Raw genomic sequence first — 17,192 nt, 5'->3', positions numbered from 1 at the left:
ACACAGGATGGGCACTTGCCCCGGGAGCTGGGACTCCAGCTTTTGGGGTCCTCACCGCACAGTCTCCCAGAACCAACGCCAGCCACAGTGAGAGGGTGTTCCCACAGCCCAGACCTTTGCTGTGCCCACCGCTCGCTGAGCCCTGGGACCAGCAGTGCTGCAGGGTTGTGGCGACAGCTCGGAGGGGCTGCTGCTGGCCCTGGGGGTTGTGCCTTGTGGAGGAGGACTAGGGGAGCCCCTCTGCACCCCGGGGCTTCTCAGACCCCAGGCTGCCCTGCTCCGGGACTGCCACCTGGACAAAGAGCTGGCTCCACTCACAGGTCACCATTTGGGTCTTGGCTCAGGTTTTCCTGCTTGGAACTCAGACAGGGACACGTTTGTTTTAGGTGTGCGAGTTTGCTCTGAACCTGACTGGCAACTCGGTGCCCAAGGAAGCAGTGCCTGCCCGTGCCTGGCAGCAGCTCATCGCCACCTGGGTGAAGGCTAAGCAGCTGCTGCGGCAGCCAATCGGGCTGGATGTGGGCGAGCAGGTGCCAGGCTCTGTGATGCCCAGCATCCGGGAGCCCCGGGGCTCGTTCCTCCTCCCTGCAGCCAACTGGCCACTGTCCTTAGTGTCCCCAAGGGTCGCCAGGCCTCTGGGGGTGCTGCCCACCCTTGGGGATGCTCTCTGCAGCCTTGCCTGGAGGTGTATCCAGAGCCACGGGCACAAGGCTGTGAGGGGGAGGGCTGGGGGCCCAGAGAGCTGGTGCATGTGAGCCGGGCCAGGAGCAGGGGCCTAGCAGGGAGGGACTGGGGGACTGGCACCCTGGGTGAGGGCCCTATGCCTCCTTCCCACCAGAGCACCAGCAAGGATATGAACTCAGTCACCAGGGTGCTCATCGCTCTGGAAATGTACTCCTGCAATGGACTGGGCCTTGCGGACTTTGCTGTGCCCCCCTTGGCCCAGGTAGGTGCCTCCCTTACAAGTCGCCATCCTATAGGTGTCACTGTCTCCCCAGCTGTCCCCTTCCCCAGATGTCACCATCTCCCAGGTGTCCCCTTCCCCACTAGCGTCCCCTCCCCCCCAGGCATCCCCTCTACCCAAGGTGTCACCTCCCTCCAGGTATCCCCTTCCCCAGATGTTCCCTCTATCCTAGGTGTCCCCTCTACTCAAGGTATCATCTCCCCCAGGTGTCCCTCCCCCAGGTGTCCCCTCTCCTAGGTGTTCCCTACCCCCCGCTGTTTCCTCCCCTAGGTGTCCCCTACCTCTAGCTGTCCCCTTCCATGGGTCATCTCCCCCTCAGGTGTCACTGTCGTGCCCTCTGCCCAGGTGGGTGTCACCGGGTGTCCATAGGCGTCCCAGGGGCTGGGCAGAGCCAGAGCCGTCCAGCCTGAGGCCACTCGTTTGAAGCTGCTGCTCAGACAAGGAGCCGGGGTCAGAGGGCCTTGCCTGAGGTGGCCAGAGTCCGAACCCAGCTGTGCGAGTGGCCCCCACCCCCACCGCACCCCCTGCCTCCCAGCGGCACAGCCTGTCCCCTTGGGCCTTGAGTCTCCTGTCCCGCGGGGCTTCCTGCTGTGCTTTCTCGGAGGCTCGGTGCGGCGGGGGTGATGTGTGGACCCTGGGGCCTCTGCCCCCAGACCGCAGCACCGAGGATGCCCGGCCTGGGCTCCCAGCCAGTGAGCAGTGACGGCCTCAGGGCCTCGTGTGCAGGGGTCCTTAGAGGTCATGCATGTGTTGGGATAAGGTAACTAACAATATGCCAGGGCTGTTAGGCTCCGGGGGGCGGGCTGCCCACGGTCACGGACTTGCCACGCTGACAGAGCCCCTGTCCTCCCGCCGGACAGCTGGTGAAGATGGCTTCCGAGGGCATCTGGTCAGACCCCCTGGTGGAGCTGCAGACGCTGACACGGCTGACCCACTTCGCGTTTGTGGCCCACGACCACAAGATGACCATGGAGTGCTCACAGAAGGCCATCCAGACGGGCATTGGGCACCTCAGGATGTCTAGTCCGTAAGTAGCCTCCCTCACGCCCGACTGGTGTCCTGATGACGGGGCCTGATTCCCTGAGGGCCAGGAGGGATGCCAAGCCGCTTACGGGCACAGCAGCACGCACACGCACAATGGCACGCAGGCTGAGAGCCACTCACCCGGAGGTCACAGGACGCCAGCTCATCCATGTGCCCCTGCACCTCCCTGGGCCAGGACCATGTGGAGAGCTCCTGCAGAGCTGTGTCAGGGGGATTCTGAGGCACCCAGCCCACAGGCAGTGAGCAAGGCAGGCCTGGAGGTGGGGGGGGACAGGCCGATCGACCCCTGCCATCCCTAGGGGACGTGTGCTCAGAGTGACTTTGAACAGGCAACACGGGCTCACAGAGAAGTTCAAAGGCAACTGACGGGCAAGACCCAGGAGCCTGTGCGAATATCAGCCTTCCTGTGGACAGAAGACAGTCACACGCTACGTGACCCTCGTTACGGTGCACCCCCTTCCCTCCGGTGGCTGCTCCCAAGGCAACAGGCCAGGGTGCTATGTGTTCCCAGCAGGCCCTTCGTCTGCACCCCATCTCAGGAAGTTCAGGTGCAGGCCTGGCTGAGGGGTGTGGCAGGTGAGACGCAGGCTCAGACCACACGTGTGTCCTGCACAAGAACTGCAGCCACAGGCCCGGGTGGAAGCGGCCGTGGCGGGAAGGTGGCCCAGCCTGGTGGTCTGCGTGGGCTCCCGGGACCATGGGCTGCACGGCTCCTCAGGGTGGGGCTGGGCTGTGCCAGAGGGAGTCTGGGTGTCAGTAGGTTCTGGAGAAACGTGGATGCTTACCGGGATGGCTGGGGCTGGTAAGAGGGGAGGACAGGTGGGCAGGCGGAGGACGAGGGCCCTGGAAGCTGCGAGCTGCTGGCCTACCCCCCGGGGGCCTCCTGCTGGGGCATCTGCCCACTGGCCTTGCCTGAGACACCCCGCATTCACCAAGGCGAGGCTGACGAGAAAGGGATTTTCCTTGGGGCTGTGGGAATGTCAGGAAAGTTCCCATGAGAACAGGCGGCTGCTGCAAAGCCACGCCGGCCCAGGCCCATCGTTCTGCGGACAGCACGCACCACTGGGTTTCACCGTGGACAACCTTCCTCCAAAACGGTGTGGGCTGCTCTTCATGCAGTTGACATTTTGCCCTCTCTTGGTCCAAGGCTAGAGGTTATTTTTTCTTGACAGTCTATGATGAAAATTATGTTGCTTCTGAAAGGAAAAGCTTGCGCTTTCTGGTGTCCCATCTAGCCTTACTAGGCACGGGTGATTCCAGGGGATGGCCCACTGCCAGTCTCTGCCAACTCAGGTAGCAGGTGTGCTGAGACCAGGAGTGCACAGCAGTGGTGCACAGAACCTGGGCCACTGGCAAGACACCTGACACCAGGCGCAGGGGTCAAGGCTCTTTCTGGAAGCCTCTGATTTCTGGCAGAGGGCCCCACAAGTTGCCAGCTGCCCACCTTGTTGTAAATCCGTGCCTGTCCACAGACCAACCAAACCCACATAGCTACGGCTTCCCACCACACCTGAGCCACACTCTCAAATGTGAACCAAGTTTTCTCAGACTTCTGAGAAGGAGGCCATGTTAAAGGAATAGGGAAGGTTACCCTGGATGAAACTGATTATGCAGGGATAATCAGAAGATAAAATTCGTGGAAATCCTCAAAGGTTTTTGAGAAGATGCAGCATTTAAAAGTTAAAACATAGTGTTGTAGAAAAGGAATAATCAGGACTGAAGATCCCTTGAAAATTAAGAAGGTAATTTCTAGAGTTGCAAATAAATGCAGCAAAGGGTTAGAAGATAAAGTGTGAGGAAACCTCTCAGAAAATAGATGCGGAGAGTAGACGCGAGTCGGAAGATACTGAGGAGCAGGAGGTCCGACATCCTGCTCTGGGGTTCCAAGAATGATGGAAGTACCAAGAGAGGGGTGATTCAGGAGGGCACCCCAGAGCTCAGGGGCCTTGTCATGCCGACCCGGCCCCCAGTGACCGGCAAGAAGAACAGAGAGATTCTCACGTCCAAACAGTATGGGGATACCTCAGATCAGCACGTAAGGAGAATGCTGTAAGGCTTTTAAAGGAAGCCATCCTCAAAGAGGCAGGGAGTAGAAACACAACAATCTTAGAAACCATCCCTAGAAGCTGAAACAAAAATGGAACATTCTAAGTGGAGGTAGTACTTTCCAACCTAGAATTCTAACTCACCCAAAATTTCAGTCAACTATACTGGTAAGAGAAAGACCTTTTTAGACCGACAGGGACCTAGAAATTGTACTTCCCATACACCTGTTTTTAGAAAGTTACTTGAGGATACGCTTCAGAAAAACAAGGGAGTAAACCAAAGAAAAGTAAGACATGAGATGCTGGGAATAACAGGCTCAGTCCAGAAGAGTTGTCAAGTTGTGCTGAGACCACGTGGGAGCAGGATGAAGGGGGGCCATGGAGGGTCGGGGCAGGGAGAGGAGCGGGCCGAACGCCAGGAAGAGTCCAAAAGATCCTGTGACAAATGAAAGTAGTACTGTGGAGAAAAAGCCAACCGGGAACTCGAGGAAGCACTAATACACTGCTTGACCCTGCAGTGAAAAACACTGCTATCACGGCGTGTAGTGATGTTCTAGTTTCAGGATCAGCGTTTTAACAAAGAAGACACCTGTGGCTATTAGCCGAATGCATCCATTGCAAAGTGGAAGTGCAGCGTGCTCTAGTAGGGGGAGCGGGGAGGGGCCCAGTGGGAGAGCGTGGGCGCCGAGACACCCTCGCCTGGAAAGGTGTGGTCAGTGGCCACTTGCTCAGAGTCCACAAGATGATGGAGCTAATGACGATATTTCAAGGCACAAAGATGATGAATAGGGGTGTTGAAAATAATGCCATAACCAGCTATATTAGTAAGTTGAAAAAAGGGGAAAGGATGGTCTGAGTAAGTTAAACCCCCATTTGTCATTGAAGAGTTCTGTAGGTAATGTTTAAAGTTGGGAAATCAAATTAGAAGACAGTTTTTTAGAGGTAAGCATATACCTCCTAGAAGGTGGAGCTGAATATTCAGAAGTTGCTCCTCTGGCGGACAGGACTGGGGGCTGCGCAGAAGAGTCATTCCTGAGTGTGGAGGTATCACTTTGATAAAGAATCAGAAGCTATTTTCAAGTGGAAGAAAGAAGCTACAAAGACAGTCTTCCAGGAAGGGCTGGAGGTGGGCGTCGCATCTTGGCCCTGGAATCGTTTGAACACGTTTCACTGCTTGTTGAGGGCAGAGTGGAAGTGGTTGGAGGACCCAGGTGCTCCCTGGCTTCACCATTCTTCATCCGTGGTTCCCAAATAGAGTTAAAACAGCCATTCCTATAAAAAAAAAGAAGCTAAAAATGTAAATGTATACATGTGCTTATAGGGAAAGGGAGGTCATAAAAGACCCTAAAAATTTGATTTCCTCTTAAGACATCCAAAAACTAATTTGTAAGCCATTGTTGCCCTCTGGTGGTGACCGGTGCTGCTGCGCCTGGGGATTGCCCCCTACCCTGGGCATGACTGTGCCATCCAGTCACGTTTGAGTGCCAGCTGTGCTCAGGCCTGGTACTGGGCACGAGGGGGCTGGGCAGAGAGAGAGGTGGTCCCTAGCCCTGCAGGAGATGCCGCACTTCACCGTGACCTTGTGGTCGCGCAGGGTGCTGGGCACTGTTCCACATGAGCAGGACACATCGACACTTTTCAGCCACATGGCATAACATTACATATATTTCAAACTTCTACACTATTCTTTTCCATTTTGCAAATTTTGTGTAGAAACTCTAGTCTGGAATTTGTCCCAGAGTAATTTTTATGATTGCATCTCACAGTAATAGTGAAAATGTTTTTCAGTTTTTCATGAAAAATAGTGCAACCTCTAATCAATATTCTCAATTCTGAGTGTGTAATTACCAGACATAATTTCACAATTATATTATTAATGTAAAGGAATATATATTAATAATAAATTTCATGTAGATCCCCAAATTAGACACAAAATAGATTAAGAGGAGATAGTCTAGGACTGTTCTACTTTTTTTTTAATTAGGAGAATGAAATTTTGTAATTTTTTCCATAGACACGTTATTTTATTTTATAAACTTCATATAAATTGTATGGTTTACATTAATTACATTATTTAATGTAGATAAATTTCACACATTCAGGTTTATTCCTGTGCAACTTATAAGGTGAACACACGTTGTCATACGTTAAGTTTTAGATTTTATGAACACTGATTTTAAAACAGATACAATTTTATACTGAGTCATAAAAGTTTACTTTCCCGCTCGCCACAGGTGAATTATTTTGAAACTTTTCCCTGGCAAAGCGTCACACAGCACGCAGGCCTGGTGTGGCAGGAATCTGGGCTTTGCTGGTTCTGAGGGGGCCGGAATGTAGACGAGCAGCCCCAGAGCCGGGCGTCGGCGTGTCCTGCTGCGGATCCTCACGCCCGCCCGTCTGCTGCGGACAGGGGTGGTGACTTCACGATCTTGCTGTGCTCTTTCCCCCCGCACATCCTCCACATTGGCAGAACACGAGGATCAGCACCAAGCCCCTTTCTTTGGGCTTTCCTTGCAGGTGTCTTTGCACAGTATCATGCTTTTAATTTATCCTGTAAAATATCAGTAAGAACATTTTGCTATCTCATGATTCGCTTCTATGGTTCAGATGATCTTTTCCTTGTTTTAGTACATCTCTCGGAACAAATTAAAACATGAATACTCATACTGTTGCGAATCCCCAGATGCCTCTGCCACAGAATGTTGCTTTCGTTTTTACCGATAGTTAGAAGTCCGTGTTTCCTGGACAGTGGTCTGTGCCCACATCTCTCCGCCTGGCACTTCAGAGTGTTCTTGGAAGATGACTGATGCGAGTGGTTACCACCCAGGTAGATTCCCTAAGAATAGCAGGGGGTGTGTGGGGCAAGGGCATCGTAGATTGTTTTAGGTTTTTAAAAATTAAAATACAGTTTATATGCAATATTGGTTTTAGGTGGACAACTTGATGATTCATCAACTATGTGTCTGACTAAATGTTCACCACGATATTATCAGCTATATTCCCCATGTATGCTTCCATCCCTGTGACCAAATTATTTTTTAATTTGAAGTTTGTACCTCTTTATCCCCTTCACCTATTTCACTGGCCGCCCTCCATGGTAACCAACCGTTTTTATCTGTGTTTACGAGTCTATTTCTATCTTTTTTGTTTATTGGTTTGATTTGTTTTTCAGATCCCATATTTAAGTGAAACCATATGGTATTAATCTATTTCTGATGGACTTACTTCCCGTAGCACAATGCCCTCTAGGTCTATCCGTGTTGTCACAAATGGCAAGATTTCTTTCTTTTTAATGGCTGAATAATATTCCACTGCATGTACCACATCTTCTTTATCCATTCATCTATCTATGGACACTCAGGTTGCTTCTCTTGGCTGTTGTAAATTATGTTGCAGTGAACATAGGGGTGCGTGCATCATTTCAAAACAATGATTTTGTTTTCCTTGGGTAGATTCCCAGGAACGGAATTGCTGGGTCATACAATATTTCTATTTTTAGTTTTTTGAGAAACCTCCATGCTGCTTTCCACAGTGGCTGCACCAGTTTACATCTTCCCCAACACTTGTCATTTCTTGTCTGGTTGACCTTGGCCACTCCGACTGGTGTGAGGGATCTCTCACTGTGGCTCTCATTTGCATTTTCCTGATGACTAATGATAATGGAGCAACTTTTCATGTACCTGTTGGCCATCTGTTTTTATTCTTTGGAAAAATGCCTATTCGGGTTTTCTGCTTACTTTTAAAATCAGATTATTTGGGGTTTTTTTGGTCTTGAAATGTGTGAGTTCTTTGTATATTTTGGATATTAGCCCCTAACAGATGATACGTCACTTGGGAATGTCTCCTCCCACTCAGCAGGGTGCCTTCTCAGTTTGTTCACGGTTTCTGTCGCTGTGCAGAAGGCTCTTGGTTTGATATCATCCCACTTGTTTATTTTTGCTTTTGTTTCCCTCGTCTGGGAAGATGTGTTCAGAAAAATTACTAATGCTGATATTCAAGAATTTACTGCCTGTTTCTTCTAGGGATTTTATGGTTTCAGGTATTATAATTAGGTTTTTAATCCCTTTTGAGTTTATTCTTGTGTATAGTGTTAAGACAGTGGTCCAGCCTCATTCTTTTGCATATAGCTTTCCAGTTTTCCCAACACCATTTATTGAAAAGAGTGTCTTTCCTCCATTGTATATTGTTGGTTCCTTTGTCACATACTGATTGACCATTTAGGCATGGGTTTATTTCTGGGCTCTTCTGTTCCATTGGTTTAAGTATCCATAACACAGTGATGTATATCATACTCTTGTGCTGTAAAAGCCAAACCAAAATGAAACAAAAAGCTGTAAGACTTGACAAAATACACGAAGCAGTTGTTTTCAGGCACAAAGCAATGACTCTTGCAAGAGGAGAGGATCTGATGTGAGCTCCACATCCTCTCTGGCTTTCTGCCTTGGGGGTGGGGGTGTTGGCCAAAGCGCAGTGCTGGGAAGGGGGCCCAGACAGAAGAAACGCAGGGAGGAGATGAGAGCAGAACCCAGGGCTGTGGAGGCAGCTGGTGATGACAGGATCGCCATGAGAGAGGGGCTGTGGGACAGAATGTGTCAAGGTGCTGTCAGAGCACCAGATTCCCAAGGCCTGACAGGAAACAGGTCCTGGATGGGGGGAAGGGTCTCCAAGCTCAAGAGAGATGCGGAGGCCACACTGTGCCGCGGGGTTGGAGGTGCCGGTGAGAGTCAGGGAGACCTTGCTGGCCTCCCCAGGTATTCCGAAAGGCTGTGCCGTAGGCACAGAGCCGTCATGGCTGCTCCAGCCTTGCCCTAAACAGCCTGATACAGATGTCAGTAGGATGAGCTGACCCACCAGTGGACCAGCTCCCTGTTAGAATGAACCCAACCTTCCTTTAATGGAAGGTGACATAATCCACACTCAACAGTACAGCCCCTCCAGTGACAGGAATAAAATTAAAAATTGCCAGACTCACAGAAAACAAGAAAATGTGGCCCACACCAGAACAGAAAACAGTAGAACAGAAAAAAAAGAACCACAACAAAAAAAGTCAACAGACCCAGGCCCAACACAAATGTTGGAGCAGACAGCGGATTTCAAACAGTTACTGTAAATACAAGAAAAGATTTTTTAATGGACAGGTAAGTGTACTGATAGGGGATTTCAACAAACAAGTGGAAACTAAAAGAGCTAAGTGGAAATTTTAGAACAGAAAAATACAGTATCTGACATGGAAGTATCACTGGCAGAGCTTAAAACCTGTGTACTGAGGAAATGATAAGTGACTTTGAATGCAGGTCAGCAGACTACTGAGATTCAAGCACAGGGAGAAAAGACTGAGAAACAGGGTCACCTATGGGACATTAAAATACTATCCCATAAAATGGGACAATATCAAATGGTCTAACACAAGTGTAATTGGGGCCTCAGAAGGACAGAGGCAAGAGAAGGAGGCAGAAGAAATATATTTGAAAATAAAAATATTTCCAGTGTTCTTCAGCTGAAGTTTTTTCAAACTGAATTAAAATATCAACCCTGAGATTCAAGATTTTCAATGAACTCTAAGTAGGCTAAACACAAAGCCACACCTATTTTCACTGTAGTCGAATACCTGAAGACCGAAATTAACCAGAGACCCTTGGAAAGAAGTCAATGGGGAAAATGTGCATTACATACAGGAAAACTTCTCAGCAGAAACAATGCAAACCATCTTAAATATTTAAAAAGAAAAAAATCCCTCTCAATCTAGAATCCTATATCCACCAAAAGTAGCCATCAAAAAGTCAAGACAAAATCAAGACGTTTTAAGATAAAAGCTGAAAGAATCAGAAGATAAGCAGAACAAGAAACACCAAAGGACATTCTTGAGGTTGAAGGAATATGGAACCAGACGGAAACTCAGTTGCAGACACAGAAGAGCGCGCAGAATGGTAAATTGTGGGTGAACGTAAGAGGGTTTTTCTCTTGTACTAAATTCTTTACAAGCCATTTGCCTATTTGAAACAAAAATACATTGTATTGTGGGATTATTAATGAATGTAGGAGTAAACGTGTGACAATGATAACCCAAGGGTGGGAGCAAGATAAACACACGTGTATTGATTGGGGCTCTTATGTCACCTGTGAAGTAAGATGAATTCAGGACAGACTGTGACTAGTTTATCTCTACAGCAAGTGTTAAAAAAAATAGTACAAAGGTGTAACTAGAAGTCCAATAGAAGAGATTAAATAGAATGTAAAAAGTATTCAATTAATCCAAGAGAGGGAAGGAAAGAAACACAGAAGACAGGAACAAAAGGAAAACAACGGCAAAAAGGTGGATTCAACACCAGCCACGTCATCAAGCCCACTGAATGTAAGCAGACCGGCGCTCCAGTCAAAAGGCAGGGCTTCCCACTGAATGTGAGAAGCAGGACCCGACCAGAAGCAGTTTTCAAGAGACACTTTTCAAATATAAAGACTCAGGTGAGAAGCAGAAGGGTGGGGAAAGTGCCATGTGCATGAGTGCTGAGAGCCCTGGGGTGGCCTTGTCAGAGCACCCGCCACGTGTCACCAGAGACAAAGGGACATTTCCTAGTGATGAGAGGATTAAATCAGTGGGAAGGGGCCAGAATCCTAGATGTGTACACTTTACAGCAGACCTTTAAAATTCAAGAAGCAGAAAATTAGTCACATCCAGTTACTGCTGCAGATTTTAGTGTTCTTCTCTCGGGAGATGATAGAACAAAACGAAACAAAAAAACCTCCAGCAAGTGTATAGATGACGGGAGTGGTGCTGTCAACAGGTCTCACCCCCCTGAGACTGATAAAATGCTCCCTTGTGAAGACCGGTTTCCAGGACGCAGCACCCAGCAAGACCAGGCCTCCTCCTGTGGGCTTGGCATACTCGCCCAGGAGGGCAGGGCCAGCCCTGGGTTCATCTCCAGAGCACGGATGTGACCGTGCATGGGAGACGCGGCACGTCCTGCCAGGCTGAGGGTGCCCCTCTCTCCCCTTGACTCTGAGTGGCAGAAGTGGCTGGTCACTCATGTAAGCAGGTCTTGGCCCATGGAGGGGTCTACCCAGGAACTGGTGTATTTCCCTCAGAATAAATTTAGTGTCCCCTGAGATGTGCCCCTTCCAGGGCTGAACGGCGGTGATGTCTTTGCGTGGTGGCGTGTGTGCACGAGACAGCTTGGCTGGGTTAATAAACCTCCAGGGAGAAGGGATCGGGTGGCATTTGGACACTGCTCTGCGATGACGCTGCATGGGACTGAGCCCTCAGAGCAGGGGTCCTCTGAGACGGGATGTATGTGCCCTGGGGCGCGGGAACGGAGCCCCATGGCTCCCGGGGCTCAGCACGCTGGGAGGGGAGGTGCCCAACAGGGCCCGTCCTGCTGTCCTGCGCTGGTGTCGCAGCACAGCCTCCTGCAGGTCGGTCATGCGCTGTTCAGGGCCCTGCGTGGTGGATGCAGCCAGTGAGCTCTGGTGTGGGGACTTTGCTGTGCACTGGATGCCCCGGGCGCTGCGCTGAGGCCTGTCTCTGTCTCCAGGGTTGAGGCTCAGCTGGTGGCGGAAATGCTGAGCACTGCGGCTTGCACCCAGGGCAGGAGCGTCATGGAGAACCTGAAGGGGAGGAGACAGCTGCGCCTGGCGGCAGCCAAGGCCTTCATGGAGAGTGTGAGGTGCAGTGCGCCCTGCGTGACACCAAGGGGACGGCCCCTGGCCAGTTTCGGGGGGAGGAGGGCACCCAGCCTCATCCCTTCGGTCCCGTCACTTCAGGTGTGGCTGCCGCTCGGCATCTACGCCTCCCCAGATCAGGTATCCCCTTGCAGGTTTGGGGGCATAGCGAGGAGCCCCACCCTGGTGATGGTAGCCGTGCGGCACTACTGGAATGCCTGGTGGCCGCTCCTGTCCTCTGCCGTCCACAGGAAGACATCCAGGGGTGCCATCCGGAGGATCATCAGCATCATCAACGAGACAGAAGCGGCAAAGCAGGTGCGCTGTGGGCCACGGGGGGCTGGTGTCCGGGCACTGCCTCTGAGTTCTTCCTCCAGAAAGGGTGGGTGAGATTCCCAGGGAAGATCTACATGGAGCTGCTCAAACAAGGAACTGGGTGGCCTGAGAGTGGAGGGCGGGGACGTGCCCCAAATCCTGGTGGAGTGGGTGGGGCGGCTCCTGGCTGAGCTCCGTGCTTAGCTCTGACCTCCCTGCCTCCCCTCCTCCTCTGCCTGCTCCCTGTCTCAGTGCAGCAGAGCCCTATCCTTGCCCAGAGGAGGGGATCAGAGGGCCAGAAATGGGAGGCAGGGGACCCACAGAGGCCAGATCCATGCTCAGGGGCCAGTGGGTCTTGTCTGACTGCAAAAAGGGGTTGTTGGTGGGCACTACCCCTCCCACCCCCACCATGTGGTCTTAGGAGAGGGGACTCCCTGACTGGCTCCCCAAGGGCACGGGGGTCTCCCTTCCTCCCACCACCTGGCCCCTGAGGCAGGCAGGGCTGGGCCCAGAGAGCACATGGTCAGTAAGGGTGCCTCGGCTTGCCTGCTAGCCTTGCTTCTGTGCACACCCTCAGCCTCCCAGCCCAGGACTTGGCCTCCCACACGGCCTCCAGCACCTCTGGTGGCATGGAGATGTCATACCTACAAACCTGCTGTTTCTGGCAGGACCCTTCTGAAGGCAAGGCTGCAGGTCAAAGGCCTTGGCAGACAGATGTCTGTGGTCAGACAGCCTCCACAGCCCATGGACACACTTCCTGGGCCCTCAGAGGCCAGTAGCCAGCTGCACTTGGAGTTTTGGCCAGGACAGGACGAAGTGGGGGAGCTGCCCTCTGGGCTGACCCTGGAGCGGGGCCATGCCAGGGGGACCACAGCTGTGTGCAAAAGTGTGACCTTCCCACGCTATCCCTGGCTGGAACATAGCCAAGCCCAGGCGCTTACCTGTGTCTGTGGCTTTTGCTACACAGCAGAGTGGAATAATTATGACCCAGGCCACGTGGCTGGAAAAGCCAGAAGTTCTTACTATTTGGCATCTTAGAAAAAACATTTGCCAAACCCTGGTCAAGACATAAATCCTACAAAAGATTCAGTTCTTCTAAGTTCTTCTAATGTATGTTTAAAAAATATTGTAAAATATATACTAATGTAATATTTATCATTTTTACCATTCATTAAGTGTACAATTCAGTGACATTACATTCACAATTACACATGATCATCACTGTTATCCATACCTAAAACTTTTTCGTCCTCCCCAAGAAAAACCATCCCCATTAAACAATAACTCCCTCTTCTCCCCTCCACAGAGCCTGGTGATCTTCATTCTGCTTTCTGTCTCTGAATGTGGCAGCCCCAGGGACCTCATATAAGTGGGATCCAGCAGCATTTGTCCTTCTGTGTCTGGCTTATTTCATTCAGCATAATATCCCCAGGGTTTATCCACATTTAGCAGGCATCAGCCTGTCCTTCCTTTTCATGGCCGAATAGTATTCCACAGTGCAGCTGGGCCACGCTTTGTTTATTCACTCATCTGTTCATGGACATGGGTTGTTTTCCATGTTTTTGCTACTGTGAACAGTGCTGTTCTGTTGCTCCTGTCAGCTCTTTTGGGTGTGTACTTAGGAATGGAATTGCTGTGTTATATGGTGGTCCATGTTTAACCTTTTGAGGAACTGCCAAACTGTCTCCCACTGTAGCTGCACCATTGTACATTCCCACCAGCAGTGCACAAGGGGTCCAATTTCTACACATGCTTGTTAACACTTGTCATTTTCCATTTTTAAAAATATAATACCCATCCTAGTAAGTGTGAAAGGGTATCTTGTGGTCTGATTTGCAGAGCTCTAATGACTAATGATATCGAGCATCTTCTCCTGTGCTTATGAGCCATCTGCATATTTTCTTTGGGGAAATGTCCAAGTCTTTTGCCCATTTTGAACTGGCTTGTTTGTTTTTTGTTGTTGAATTGTAAGAGTTCTTTATATATTCTGTATATTAATCCATTATCAGATATATGATTTTCATATTTTTTCTCCCATTCTGTAGGTTGCCTTTTTACTCCCTTGCCCACCAGCCTTGCTTCTGTGCTGCACATCTGTTCTTTGATGCACAAAAGTTGTTAATTTTGCTGAAGTTCAACTATTTTTTTCTTCTTTTGCTTGTGTTTTTGGTGTCATATCATGAAGTCATGGCCAAATACAGTGTCATGAAGATTCCAAAGTTTTCTTCTAAGAGTCTCATAGCTTTGGCTCCTCTGTTTAGTTTTTTTCCATTCTGGATTAATTTTACCATATGGTGGAAGGAAAGGGTACAGTTTCTTTTCTTTCTTTCTTTCTTTTTTGCATATCATTTTTCCCAGCACCATTTGTTGAAAAGTTGAAAAGACTGTTGTGTCCCTATTGGATTGTCTTGGCATCCTTGTCAAAAATCATTTCACCATATATGCAAGTGTTTATTTCTGGGCTGTCTTTTCTATCCATTGGTCTATATGTCTGTCCTTATGCTAGTGTCACACTGTTTTACTGTAGCTTTTTGGTTAGTTTCAAAGTCAGAAATTGTGATTCCTCCAACTTAATTCTTGTTTTTAAAGATTATTTTGTTACTTGGGACTTGAAATTCCATTTGAATTTGAGGATTAGCTTTTCCATTTCTTTAGAAACTGTTGGAATTTTGAGAGGGAACGTATTGTATTTGTAAATCACTTCAGTTAATATAGACATCATAACAATATGAACTTTTTCTATCCATGAACATGGGATGCCTGTCCATTTATTTAGGTCTTCTTTAATTTCTTTCAGCAATGTTTTATAGTTTTCATTGTGTATGTATTTCACCTCTTTGCAAGTATTTAATTCTTTTAAGTGCTATTAAAAGTGGAATTGCTTGCTATCTTAGGTAGCTCGGGCTGTCATAACAAAATACCACAGACTGGATAGCTTAAGCAAAAGAAATTTGTTTCTTACATTATGGAGCCTGGAAGTCCAGGATCAAGGTTCTGGCAGGTAGCTTTCATTCTGACGCCTCTCTTCCTGGCTTGTAGACAGCTGCCTTCCTGCTTGTCCTCAGATGGTTGTGGGGACAAGATCTCTGGTGTCTCTCCCTATAAAGACCCTAGTCCCATCACGAAGACCTCACCCTCATGGCTTCACCTAACCCTGATTATCTCCTGAAGATCCCGTTTCCAAAGGCCATCACACTGGGGATCAGTGCTTCTACATGAGAATTTGGTGGGGGGCACAGTTCAGGCATAGTGCTTTGCTAATTTCCTTTTTGGACTGTTCATGGCTGATATACAGAAACACAACTGATTGTTGTATGTTGATCTTGTGTCCTGCAACTTTGTTGACTTTATTTATTTGCTCGAGCAGGTTTCTTGTAGAGTATGTGGAATTTTCTATATACAGGATCATGTCATTTGTGAAAAGAGATAGTTTTGCCCCTTCCTTTCTAAATAGGATACCTTTTATTTCTTTTTCTTTTCTATTAGCTGTGACTAGAATTTCCAGTAAAATGTTGAATAACAGCAGTAATAAAAGTGGGTATCCTTGTCTTGGTCTTGATCCTGGAGGGGAAGCTTTGGTCTTTCACCATTGAGTATGTTAGCTGAGTTTTTTCATAAATACCCTTTATTGTGTTGAGAAATTTTCCCAGTCTTTGCAGTTTTCTGAAAGATCTCATGATGAAAGCTTGTTGGATCTTGTCACATGCCTTTTCTCCATTAATTGAGGTGATCATGTAGTTTTTCTCCTTCATTCTGTAATGTATTAAACTGATTGACCTTTTTATGTTGTATTCCTTATATTTCTGGGATAAATTCCGCTTAGTTTGGTGAATAATATTTTTACTCTGCTGTTGGATTTGATTTGATAATATATTTTTGAGGACTTTTGCATCTATGCTTATATATAAAGAGCATCAGTCTGTAATTTTCTTTTCTTGTGGTGTCTTTATCTGGATTTGCTTCAAAGTAATGCTGGTGTCATAGCATGAGTTAGGAAGTGTTTCTTCCTCTTCAATTTTTTTGAAGAGTTGAGAATTGTATTGTTGTTTTACAATATAAGTCATACAACTTATTGCTTATGTTACTTAAACATCAATTCTTCTTTAAATATGTGGTAGAATTCACCTGTGAAACCATCTGGTCCAGGATTTTTCTTATTGGGCGGTTTCTCATTACTGATTCACTCTGTACGTATTAGAAGTTTGTGACGTTTCTATTTCCTCCTGAGCCAGCTTAGGTGATTTGTATGTTTCAAGGGCCTTTTCCATTTCTTCTAGGTCATCTAATTTGTTGGTGTGAATTTGTTCATAGTATTCTCTTGTGATCCTTATCTCTGTAGAGTTGTAGCAATGTTCCCACTTTCACATCTAATTTTAGTTACTTATGCCTTTTTCTCCTTGTCAGTCTAGCTAAAGTTTTGTTAGTTTTGGTGATCTTTTAAAGGAGCCAACTTTTGGCTTCACTGACTTTCTCCATTGCTTTCTTGTGTCTGTGTCGCTCATCTAATCCTCATTATTCCCTCCCTCTGCCAGCTTGGAGTTTAGTTTGTTCTTCTCTTTCCAGTTCCTTAAGGGGTGAAGTTAGAGTGGTGCTCTTCTTTCTCAGGGCAGGAATTTACAGCTATAAACTTCGCTCTGAGCATGGGTTTTGCTATGTCCGTTAGGTTTTTTTCTAATGTGCTTTGATCCTATTGCCTCAAAGCTATAAAACTGACTTGGATGCCTCCTGCCGTGAAGCAGCGGTAGAGTGTGCTGGGTTGTTCTGTGTGTGTGTGTGTGTGTGTGTGTGTGTGTGTGTGTGTGTTCTCTTGAGGTTGACCTCACACTGGGAGCCTTTTCTTATGGTGAAATGTGATTTCACTTTTTGTGATGCAGTATTTCAGAAATTTAACTGCAAGTTCTATAATTAGATACTGAGCCAAATTAAAACAAAATGGTAAAATGATAAATTGCAACTTTCATATATATGTTTTTACTTTAGGAAAAAGGGAAAACACTGCTTCTGCACCAGTGGCCCACAGCTGACTTCCAAAGTGGAGAGACTACCGAAGGCTGTTTCTCCCCAGGTCTGCGGATCCATGACAGACGGAGCCATGGGCACCAAGGGAGGGAAGGGCGGGCACTGTCACATCCCTGCACCCTTAGTTGGAGCCAGCTCCCTGTGACACA

The 17,192-nt window shown here is 48.3% G+C and overlaps 1 protein-coding gene across 1 annotated transcript in view; it reads left to right on the top strand.

The window, feature by feature from the left end:
* The window catches only part of CFAP46 (cilia and flagella associated protein 46), an 86,398-nt gene that overhangs the window by 25,562 nt on the left and 43,644 nt on the right, over nucleotides 1-17,192 (top strand). The window contains exons 20-25 of the mRNA XM_057505403.1: nucleotides 387-530; nucleotides 839-946; nucleotides 1,825-1,991; nucleotides 11,583-11,714; nucleotides 11,865-12,027; nucleotides 17,005-17,089. Of these exons, the coding sequence (XP_057361386.1) occupies nucleotides 387-530; nucleotides 839-946; nucleotides 1,825-1,991; nucleotides 11,583-11,714; nucleotides 11,865-12,027; nucleotides 17,005-17,089 (799 nt within the window). The remainder of the gene's footprint in view (nucleotides 1-386; nucleotides 531-838; nucleotides 947-1,824; nucleotides 1,992-11,582; nucleotides 11,715-11,864; nucleotides 12,028-17,004; nucleotides 17,090-17,192) is intronic.

This window comes from Manis pentadactyla, chromosome 8 (assembly GCF_030020395.1).
Source record: "Manis pentadactyla isolate mManPen7 chromosome 8, mManPen7.hap1, whole genome shotgun sequence".
NCBI lineage: Eukaryota > Metazoa > Chordata > Mammalia > Pholidota > Manidae > Manis > Manis pentadactyla.
This window is presented reverse-complemented; position numbering and strand designations above follow the sequence as displayed.